General features: G+C 35.6%; 1 protein-coding gene across 2 annotated transcripts; it reads left to right on the top strand.

Moving 5' to 3' along the window:
- Positions 1-1,356: 1,356 nt before the first annotated feature.
- On the top strand, positions 1,357-11,387 carry LOC143882112 (eukaryotic translation initiation factor 3 subunit E-like). 2 transcript variants are annotated; one of them, XM_077385535.1, is made up of 9 exons: positions 1,357-1,677; positions 1,775-1,929; positions 3,142-3,369; positions 3,454-3,575; positions 7,506-7,725; positions 8,308-8,450; positions 10,362-10,499; positions 10,641-10,771; positions 11,157-11,387. In XM_077385535.1, the coding sequence occupies exons 1-8, from the start codon at positions 1,470-1,472 to the stop codon at positions 10,744-10,746; spliced, it is 1,320 nt and encodes a 439-aa protein (XP_077241650.1). In that variant the 5' UTR covers positions 1,357-1,469; the 3' UTR covers positions 10,747-10,771; positions 11,157-11,387. The 2 variants fall into 2 exon arrangements, with proteins under 2 accessions (XP_077241650.1, XP_077241651.1); XM_077385536.1 differs by having other exon boundaries at positions 11,089-11,387.
- Positions 11,388-11,921: the final 534 nt, after the last annotated feature.

Here is an 11,921-nt window from a genome sequence, read left to right as displayed (position 1 = left end):
AATATGTGGTTTTCTGTTCCATGATGAACTACAAACAGTTATATAAGAGCAAGGGTTATATAAACAGCTATGTGGACAATTATATAACAGTTACATATGAACTACAAACAGTTCTATCAAACCAAATTTTCTTCTCCATGATGAACTACAAAAAAGTTATATAAGAGCAAGGGTTATATAAACAGTTATATAAACAATTATATAACATTTATATATGAACTACAAACAGTTCTATCAAACCAATATTCCGGGTTTACCCTACCTCTAAACCAATATTTTGTTTTTTTATGATTGTGATTTTAGTCGTTTTAACTTTTTAAGACTTAAAGGGCTAAGCAAATCGTTAAAATGGGTGAATTAAAATTAAAAAGGCAAAGCAACACGTTAAAGAGGCGTGAATTAAAAGGGGGTGGGGTGATTTTATCAAACAAGGCATTGGGTTTTAAGGTGAGGGTCGGTTCTCGATTCGGTTCTCAATTCCAGGATCCCAAACCCAGAACCGAACCGAATTTCCATCGGTTCTAGGATATCAGAACCGGAACCGAACCATGTAGATTTGGAACCGAACCAAATGTGTTGTTTCGGTTCAGTTCCTCGATTTGAACCGGAACCATGTCCACCCCTACCACAACCTATTTAGGTTGTATCCCAACAAATGAACGGTTTGGATCATCCCATGAAGTTGTCCGGAGAGTCCTTTTCAAAAATTACAACTTTGATACCACTTTGTTACGAATCCGATCAGGCTCGTAACATTATTGATCTTCTTAGAGGGAAGATCGGCCTCTTGGTCCACTTCATGGGAAGGATCAGTCCTCCTTGTGCTCAAAGACACAATTTCTTAGGTAATTTCTTCATTAATTCTCAAAAGAGTGCTTACAAATTATTTATATATAGAATACCCACTTACCACTTCCCCTAAAACTCCTACCCAAGCTAATCTAGATAAACCTAATATCTAAGACTCTTATCCATAACAACAACTAGAGAGATAAATCCACAAAATATAAAAGGAAAATTACACTTAGACCCCTTGTGGTTTCTGACACATTCAACTTGACCCCAAAAGTTAAAAAGTTAGTTTTCAAGTATGAAAACCCTAATTTTCAATTGGGGAAGACGAGGACATTTTAGTATTTCCCCCATGCCGTCAGCTCCGTCCAGTTAAAAAAACCCAATGAAACCACAGAGGGTCTACTTGTAACTTTTTAACCTTTTGGGGTCAAGTTGAATGTGTCAGAAACCACAGGGGGTCTAAGTGGATTTTTCCCAAATATAAAATAATTTACCTAAGTGGGCCAATCTAAGCACCTAACATTCCACGGCCCATAAAAACTCTCTCTCTCTCTCTCTCACACACACACGCGCGCGCGCACATCTGAATCTCTCACAAACGAAACCCCGTTTTGGAACTGTTTTCCGTTATTATTAGGTTTCTTTCCTCCTTCGCTTCCTTATCTGAGAGAAACATGGCGAGTTACGATCTCACGAGTCGAATCGCCCCTCATCTCGATCGCCACCTCGTTTTCCCTTTACTCGAATTCCTTCAAGAACGTCAGTTCTACCCTGACGACCAAATCCTCAAAGCCAAAATAGAGCTCCTCAGCAAAACCAACATGGTTGATTACGCTATGGACATCCACAAGAGTCTCTACCACACAGAAGATGTTCCTCAAGGTTCCAAAAATTAAAAAAAATGAAAATCATTCCTCTGTTTTTGCTCTTAGGGTTTCTTATATAAGTTTCTTGAATTGAATTCGTTTCCTTTTGGTAGATATGGTGGATCGGAGAGTAGAAGTCGTTGCAAGATTGAAATCTCTCGAAGAGTCTGCGGCGCCTTTGGTAGGGTTTCTTCAAAACCCTAGTTTGGTTCAGGAGCTCAGGCCTGACAAGCAATACAATCTCCAGATGTTAAAAGATCGATTTCAGGTCACTTGATTTTATGTCGCTTGCTTGTTTCATCTTTATAGTCGGTGAATTCAGTGCTTAGGGTTTGTGATATATTTTTACCTCCACAAATCATAGGGTTGGGATGATCCTATGGAGCTGATTTATAAGATTCAATTGAAAATCACAAGATTCATACAAATTAAGCTTCAATCATAAAGTTAAATCAAATTTTGTAAGATTTGATTTGAATCATAAATTGTAAGACTTTCAAAACAATGACTGTAACAACACACGATATAAATAGTTAACAACGAACCTTCTACAACTAATCAGACGGTCCACCGTAATTATGCTTTCCTCGTTCACCCAACCACCTCATCCAACACTACTTGGCAACCATACTTCAAAGTTCATCTTGATTTTCCCTGAAATGCCAAAGCTACTTGCCTAATTGTGCCAATGCCACTGTCTTTTTGGACTTACAACCACATTAACTGACGAGATGATACCTCCTACAGTCTTCCTTACCACTCCCCAACTTTTTTCAAAACCTGTCCAAATAATCAATGAGACTCACTGGGAAATGGAAGGGAGACAAGATATTTATTGGTAACTTGTCATTTCATGATTTTTACGACTTAAAGAATATACACTTCAAATTAGGGATTGGGTAAAAGTCCCTTGTATTTGTTGTTATTAGAGCGGAAGTTTCTGACCTGAATGGTAGGACATGCAAGGTTGAAAGTTAACTGTCAGGGATTTGGTTTTGGACATAACTTCACATTTTGGCTCTTTCCTTACCAGATTGACTCTTATCATTAATGAGAACAATTAGATGTCAAAGTGCCACCCTTTGTGATTATTGTTGATGAACATCTCTAATGGTGATAGATAGATGAAACATGAGTTTCTTTCTAGGGATATAAATAACTGCTGGTTTGCTTAAGTCATGATTTAGGGCTGGTTTGGTACTCACAAAACATGAGCTACTCTCATCATTTCAGTGTGGGTTCTATGAGTTTTCACTATTGAAAAAGGCGTAATATTGCCCTTTGTGTACCCTCTTTTTACTATTCTGATTTGTTTGCTTAACCATCATTCATGTGCATATGTATTTCCTTTTTAACCATGGTTTTCTGGATTTTTTGTGAAGCTAAGTGATAGTTTCAATACTCAGTGTTGTACTTGTTTCCCTAAATGTCAGTATTTTATTTATCTGTGACTTACGAAATGATTGTATTTTACAAGCAGATTGGTGCAGAACAGATAGAGGCTTTATATCAGTATGCCAAATTTCAGTTTGAATGTGGAAACTACTCTGGAGCAGCTGACTATTTGTATCAGTACCGAGCTTTATGCACTAACAGTGACAGAAGCTTGAGTGCATTATGGGGGAAGCTTGCTGCTGAAATATTGATGCAGAACTGGGATGTTGCCCTTGAAGAGCTTAATCGATTGAAGGAGATAATTGATTCAAAGGTCTGTTGGATACACATGCATTTTCGTTATTTATCTTTGGTGCCTTCTATTGTTCTGTTGACTAACTTTGGATTTATCTTGTAGAATTTTGCCTCACCACTAAATCAATTGCAAAATAGAATATGGCTGATGCATTGGAGCCTCTTTATCTTTTTCAACCATGAAAATGGTCGAAACGGCATCATAGATCTATTCTTTCAAGACAGGTTTACCTTCTGAACTTATCTACCTGTTCTCATTTTTGTTCTACGGGAAGTCGGAACTGTATGCAATCCTGCTTCTCCAAAAGGGTTAAGGTTGTTCGATTTGTTCATGTCTAACAGGATAAGATTACTTTTTTTTTTGAATCGTTGCAAATATTATTAATAGAAAAAGGAAAGACCAAGGTGGTCAGACCAAGCAATACAAGGGAGAAAATAAAACAAAACAAAGAACAGAAAGGAAAAAAATATCCGACCACTCAAGGAGGGAGGAAATCAAATATTTCAAACCCTGACATAACTACGCCGCCCCTATCAACCTGAAAACACATTTCAACTGTCAATAACCCTCAAGCCTCAACCACCTGGAGATATACACAGATTGGTAAGTGTATGATTACATGATTCAATTCAAAAGGATCTCTGTCCAGCAGGAATGGCGTAAAACTTTTGAGATCAATCTTCTAATGGCGTGAACCCAATCCTTGAAGTCCCTTTCTCAATGCTCTTGGCCTTTGCTAAACTAGAATCATCATTCCCTGGACGTCTGACATGTTGCAGAACTACCTTATTATTCTATCCTGGAAAGCATCTCTTAGCTTTCCGTCCTTGTTTTTGGTGATGCTACAATTTAAGTTCAGCTTAAGGCTACTTGTTCGGACTCATTCATGGAATCCTGTATTCCTGTTTGCACTTCCCTTGGTTATATTCACAAGTCAGACAAACCTTGTCCCAGTCTTGTTTAACCAGGGTTGCCACCCTCACTAAACATTCGTCAATTCAAGGCCATTTCACACACAGGTTTCTGTGTACCTTCTGTTAACCATGTCATAAATTGACCGTGGAAATTGCTTGCTGTGGTACTGTTTGTTGCTGATGCTACTATTGGAGTTCAGCTTTAGGCTACATGTTAGCACGCCTTCAAACAATCCTAGTTACACATCCTTTGTCTATACTAACTAGTCAGACAAACCTGGTGGGAATCAAAGTTAACCATGTTTGTAGTCCCACTTAAACATGTGACAATTCAAGGACCTTTTGATCACATCTATAATATTACTTTATCATGGCGAGTATTTGAAGCAAAAGTTTCCTGAATTTTGGCTATCGAGGGTGAGAATTATTCTTGTCCATTTTCTTAACCAACTGAGGAAATTTCAAACATATGCGTTGTTTTGTACAAGTCTTTTGATTCTCTTCATTGAGAGCCAGACTCAACTCCAAGGCTGTCCCTTGAATCCTGAAACTGATATCTAATAATGGTGGGTGTTCTTAGATTGTTGGCTGTTTTTTGATCTGATCTTTGTTTGCCCTATTGTAGCATAACACATGCTTTTCCTTATTTTTCCTCAATAAAATAACGGTTCACCAATTTTAGCCTTGCTGTCACAAGATTTAGGCCATTTAATCATCGGTATCACCCTCCCATTGTTTTAAATTTCGGGGCCGACACAGAAATGTCACAAACCTGAAATGGTATTTTATTTCATCTGAAATTCCGAAATTTCACCCAAAAACCTGTATTTTTTTAATTAATTAAATATTTTACCGAAATTCGTATCGAATAAAATAATGTTTTTAATTTAAAAATAAAATAAAATAAAATAATGTTTTTATTGTTTTGCCGGATTTTGGTCGAAATTTCGATTTCGGTGGGGTCCGAAACCTATACCGAAACTGAAATTTAAAACCATGCAACCTCCTTTATAGCAATTGTCAAATGTATGATACAATTAAGCCATGATTTTGTACAGTTTACTTATTTTTAAAGAAAAAGAATGATTGTACTTGTTAGTAATTGTTAGATAGGAAGCTAACAATTTTTTTGAGTCTTTAATTTTTCTCAAAACTGAATGGAATGAGTAGCAGATGAAATTTATTTATTTTTTCAGGATGCACTCAATTGTTTGTGATTGATACATTCACAGGGTTTCTACGTAGAGTTTTTATATCTTGTTCATAATTTTATATTAATTTACGTCACATCTCAAGAAGTTTTAGAAAAACTTGCCAAGTGAATGGAATGATGGATTAATAAAAAAATATGCCATTTTTCCTCCAAAAAAGTGCACTTTTATTCAGAACGAAAAAAAATTAGATACCAATACTATTGGCAGTAAAAGACCACACCATAAACAGCTCAACTATGAAATATTTTACCAATCTTCACAGTGCGTAATCCCATTTAGAGGCAAACCAAGATATTTCACGCTCTATAGTATTCGAATATTTGACCGATCTTAGCAATGAGAGTGTCCTTCATTTTTATCCTCTTGCTCTTTTTACTTGTAGGCTATTCCATAGACGCAATACAAATATTAAAGTCTTCTTCTTGCATTCTGAGGCTTTAGCTATAATCATTGTGTCCCTACATACTACAGATGAAAATCAGTAGGCTACAATTTTGTAATTAAGCTTGATATTGGTAGATCTTATGACCGTATATAGTGTCCTCTGGTCTTATGCATTCTTCAAAAAATACGGTCATATGCTCTCTCTAGGTCAAACTTAGTTACGTATCCTTCAGAACCTATTTTTTTTTCTGACCAAGTACATTGGCTGTCAGAATTCTGTCTAAAATTTTGCCACCTCTACAAGTACGCTTTGGTTCAAAGACACAACGGAGGCAATAAAGCCTCCTCAACATGGAGAGGCAAGGCTCTAAAAGTTATCTTATAAAGTATAAACATCCTTGACGAAACTTGTTAGGCAATAGAACCAACGTAAGAAAGTGAAACTTTGAAGGCCACAGCTAACTTATGCCGATAGAAGAACCGTTCCACAACTACTTCAATAAATAATCTCCAAAAAATTCTTGAAGGAAGGCCACTGAAGAAATTCAAACCTTCTATACTTGAAGGCTAAAAACTGACTTTGTAGCTTCTCTTTTGGAAAAATACTCTTTCAGGAATCTGCAAATTCCTTTTGACTTCTAAAATGAAAGGGAAATCATGTAAATCCGCAATTCCTTTCTCTGTTCTAACTTCGAAAAACAACCCACAATTGTTTCTTTTGGGCCCTGTCCTGTTTCAAAGGATGTCTAGCCCATCAACATTCTTCCCGCCCCTAGGGACTAGAGCCCCCTATGGAAGATGTTAGTAGTATGATCTCTTGCTTGCAATCATGTGGCTCTCTATCTTTTTTCTTAATATAAATATATATAGGGAAATGACATCCACACTCTGTTGTTTTGGCTATGTTTGTCTTTTGGGAATTGTAACTGAAATAAACAGCTTATTAGAGAAGTGAAATAAAAAAAGAGTGTCATTATTGAAACAAGGGAGAGTGCATATTGTTTCAGTATTTTTTTGATTGGTTATGTTTGCCTTTTGGGAACTGTAACTGAAATTAACAGATTATTAAAATGAAATAAAAAGGGTGCCATTATTGAAACAAGGGAGTGTTTCTCTATTGATAACCATCTTTATTAAGAGAATATGAAGGTTAGTTGAATGACTGAGATGGTTATGATGAAAAATAGGTAAAAGGTACAACTGATAATACGGCACCACTGCAAATAGTTAAATGATCCTTACTACAAGACTACCCTTTCCTGCCCCTTTGTCAATTAACGGGCCAGCTTCCCTATAAACATGACAGAAGTCACACCTAAATCTACAGTCTCGTCAATAATTTTCTTACATTCATGTCTGAATTTATACCTACTCTCATTTTCATAGTTCACCTTTTAGAGCTTTCAAATTTTGAAATATTCTGAAGTTCATTATTTTAATCAATATATTATTTTGAGGACCCTATAGTTGGATTCATTTCTTGGGTATGTAGTTGTTAGCGTTATCACTTGCTTGTTACTCGATATAGAGGAGATTACTTGTTGACTCAGTTTAGTCACTATTTAGCTTATAAATATCTGGCCATGAGGATTATGTTGGAGCATATATCTTTGGTATTTGATGAGGCATCTATGATTTTCAGATATTTGAATGCTATTCAAACAAACGCACACCATCTTCTTCGTTATGTCGCTACTGCTGTGATAGTCAACAAAAGGAGAAGAAATATGCTCAAAGAGTTGATCAAAGTCATCCAGCAGGAGCAGCACTCGTATAGAGATCCCATCACAGAGTTTCTTGAATGCTTATATGTCAACTATGACTTTGATGGTGCACAAAAGAAGCTTCGGGAGTGCGAGGATGTAAGTTGCCTGATCATAAAATCTGCTAATTCTAGTAGATAAAAAATACTCATATTTAAAATTTTTCGGTGATCAATATTCTGCAATTAGTGTTGCATCATGTGTTTTCTTTATGTTTTCTTTATGTTTGACATCCTGAAAGAAATGGTGTGATGTTTCTTTTGAGTACTTTCTTTTTGCAAAATGAATTCATTCCTGCTTGTTATTTATTCACAACCTCGTGTACTTTGAATGATTTATGTTTTTTTTCCGCATGTATTGTAGAGTTATTAGAACATTCCAGAGATATAGATGTTGTTTAATGCCCTGGAAATGTATATTTACATGCTTCATATTCACTTGTATTTTTTGTTGATATGGATGTTGTTTAATGCCAAGGATATATATGTACATGCTTCATATTCACACTTAGATTTTTATTTTTTTTGACTTTGTCTTCAGAAGCAAGCAAGGTTATCTTTCAGTGTTGTTTATAGCACTTTCCCAGCATATGGTGTTTTTTATGGTTGGATATTGTAAGATGTTTTTAGTGCTGAATTTAAATTGGTACATTAAATATTGAACTTGAAACCTCTTGTGCAGGTAATATTGAATGATCCCTTTCTTGGTAAACAAGTTGAAGATCCTAACTTTAGTACAGTTCCATTGAGGGATGAGTTCCTTGAGAATGCCCGTCTCTTCATCTTTGAGACTTACTGTCGTATACATCAGTGCATTGATATTGGGTGGGTACTTATTTTCCAACTAACAATGGAGCCCATGGGAATTTAGTGGTTCAAGTAGTGTTACACTTTACTTTTTGTTACATATATACAATGGAGCCCATGGGTATTTAGTGGTTTAAGTAGTGTCACACTTTACTTTTTGTTGCATATATTTTCCATATCTGTTAATATATTATTCTGTTTGAATATATATACATATATGTATGCATATGAGGAAATGATATCTACACTCCTTTATTTAGGCATTCCTCTTTGTTTTACGTATTTGTAATTGGCTGTTTTTGGCTGTTACAATCAAGGTTTTAAATTTCGGTTTCGGAATGCGTTTCGGTTCTTACCGAAACCGAAATTTCGAAATTTTGGAATCTATCGAAATCAATTAGGGTAATATTTTATCCCATACAAAATTTCTGCTGAAACTTCGGGATAATATTAAAAAATAAATAAAAAACAGATTTTTTGGAGTTATCCCTTAAAATTTCGGGAAAAACAACAATTTCGATTTTGGTCTCGAATGAAACCCGAAATTTCGGATTTCGGTCGAAATTTAAAACCTTGGTTACAATAACTAAAGAGCTATCAACAGCCAATCATAAGGGTAAAATAAAGAGGGGAGTGCCATGACAAAAACAAGGCAATGCGGCCATTACCATCAGATCTATAGATATTTTGGTGTCATTTTGGGCTTCACAATCCACTCTCTAGTTAAGTTTTTGTATATATATATATACAAAAAGTTTTTTGGCGGTAGAAAGTTTTTTTTTTTTTTTTTTTGAAAATTAAATTCTTGCCTACATTTTTTCTTCTTCATACCAAGATATTTGGTTAGGGATTTCGTGTCTCCCTCACGCAATATTATATAAGTTAAAAGAATTATTATCAACACTGAAAGAATGTGAGGTTCGACTACATTCAAGATTATTTAGTAATTCTTTGTTCCCATTTTCTTGGTATGTAAATGAATAGCTTTCTTTGTGCCAATGCAACACATGAAGGTTAGATCTTTCCTGGCTATCTTAACATGTGTTAAATGTTCTTTTTGTTTGCCTTATTCCCCACTTTGTCTCTTGAGCTAATTTTTTGTCGATACTGTTGTCGGAATGTTATACTACGTTATTTTACTATTTGAATTTCTGAAAGTTCTCTTACACATACTTTTGAAAGCAACTGTGTAGGAGTAAATTAATGATGGCATACATCTGACTAAACCTTTCTTGAAAATTGGATTGTGAAGCTATTGGTGTGATGAACACTAATTCTGATTTTGCTTCCTTTTCTAATTCATTACTTGTAGGTATGACCTGACATGCAATAATCTATGATTTGTAGACACGGACACGAGTGTTGCGTGTCGACATGGACACAAAGTGTCGGATACGGCAAACTCCCAAAATTTAGAAATGGGGACACTGCTAAAATACAAAGTATATGTAATCATGATTTTTAGATATGGATTCGTGTGTTGAGTTTCGACATGGATACGAGTTGTTTGACATGTCAACATCTAAAAATCTAGAAATTGTGACACATACATACATATAAAATTGCCGATTACTATCATAATTTGTTGCAATTTAAATATGGTATTCATTTAACAAACTAATAAATCTTAGAATTAATCAACTATAATCTAAAACAAATATGCATCAATTTAATCTTGTTGTCTTCCGTCCCCAATATACAACGATAAAGGGAAACCAATATGATACAATTAATATAGTCTTGGAATGAGAGTTTAGGGTTTAAGGTTTATGGGAGGGGATATAGCGGCAAATATTAGTTAAAGAAGAACTAAAAGAAGAGTTTATAATAAAGGAAGATTAACAATAAAAGAGGTAAACACATTATTCAATAATACGTGTCTTAATTTGGTTGCTCAAAATGTACTAATATTTCTGTTGTTTGTAACAGTGTGCTCGCCGAAAAGTTGAATTTGAAGTATGAGGAAGCCGAGGGATGGATAGTGAACCTTGTTCGAAATGCAAAGCTTGATGCTAAGGTCGACTCCAAATCTGGAACTCTTGTTATGGAACCCAATCATCTCAACGTGTAAGTTTGCCCTGTGCCATGATTTTGTTTTCCAGGTTCTGTTTTCCTATGCGACCCTATGGGTTGCTTCATATGTTTTTTTTTTTTTTTGAGAATGTTTATGTAGTTTTCTTTTCTCTATTCTTCGTATCTTTTCTTCAGTTATGAACAGATCATAGAAAACACAAAGCAACTGTCCATGCGTACTTACATGTTGGCAAAGAATGTTGTAGAGTCAGCACCACCGGCTGCTCAAACTGCTCGATAGGAGAGCGCAATACCAGTCCCTCCAGGTCAGCAAATCAAAGACTTATGTGGCGTTATTTTATCTGTTCTCTTATAATTCAGCTCCCGTCACCACTGGTTGATTGATTTTGATTGCTGGAGGGCTAGTGACAGCTCGATTTCTCGTTATTGTTTCGACTGTCACCCAGAAAATTCAAAAACCTCTTTGGCAGGATAGGACCCCTTTGAGATTTCTTTACGAAGAAAGAACCCGGAACATGTTTTTCGAATCCTGCCGACAAATAGTTTTTTTTTTTTTTTTTTCCAGTCTGTCAAAGCTTTCCATGTATGGAAACACTAGCCAAAATTTTCTCTTCTTTTTCAGATTTTCTCATTTTAGTTTACTCAATCTGGATAGACAAAGCAGCCTAAATTGCCACTCAATATTTTCAGGCGCCTTTGTCTACTGTCAACGACTGTAAGAGACGTCCAGCGGCAGTTATGTCTGTTCCTGCTAGACTTGCAGGATCAACTTTGTTACTATCAGTTTTGTAATTATAGAGATGATTTTGGGAGTTCATTTGGGAATTTTCCGTCAACATGTTTTATCGCTATAAATTTATCTGTTGTCTATGTTTTGGTAATGAAAAGTAAGGAAAATATATGCAGCTAATACTAAGGTCCTATTTGTTTTGGATTTTGAGAACCGATTGTGAGTCCATAACTGAATATTTTTGAGTCCAATAATCAGCTTTGAAATCGCAGTCTCCAAAACAAACAGGGCCTAAAAAAATAAAGGGGTTGTCTATGCAATTTCGTCTTTGCGGCTCACTTTTTCCAGGCGAGAACAGCCACCTGTGTACAACATCATCTCTTGGAATAAGGATGCCTCACTTCTGATTCTTGCTCTATGTTTTGTTCTTTTATTAGTACTTTGCCAAGTTTTGGCCCTGAATTTCCCAAGGGGCTGTGGTCGAGTACATATAATTGAAAGGTGGACTAAATAAAAATGCAGAAATAAAACTGTGAATCACCCCATCTGTCTGTAGATCCCATTTTATTACCCAATGAATATCTTTAAACACATGAAACTTATTGGTTAAAGCGAGAAAAAGAAAAAAAAACTGGAATTTAATTCTATATTTGACAGAGAACAGTTCAACATTCCTTTTGTTGAGCAACCACATTTTATTTAGGGAAATGATTTCTGCGCTCCAA

This window comes from Tasmannia lanceolata, unplaced genomic scaffold (genome assembly GCF_043159265.1).
Source record: "Tasmannia lanceolata isolate RefF3 unplaced genomic scaffold, GAP_Taslan_0.1 ptg000007l, whole genome shotgun sequence".
Classification (NCBI taxonomy): Eukaryota; Viridiplantae; Streptophyta; class Magnoliopsida; order Canellales; family Winteraceae; genus Tasmannia; species Tasmannia lanceolata.
This window is presented reverse-complemented; position numbering and strand designations above follow the sequence as displayed.

Excerpts from the sequence above, each read along its gene's own strand:
- LOC143882112 (XM_077385535.1), top strand. The coding sequence starts at position 1,470 with ATGGCGAGTTACGATCTCACGAGTCGAATCGCCCCTCATCTCGATCGC. Across the intron at positions 1,930-3,141 it reads TGTTAAAAGATCGATTTCAG|ATTGGTGCAGAACAGATAGA; the intron begins GTCACTTGATTT and ends TTTTACAAGCAG. Across the intron at positions 3,576-7,505 it reads GATCTATTCTTTCAAGACAG|ATATTTGAATGCTATTCAAA; the intron begins GTTTACCTTCTG and ends TATGATTTTCAG.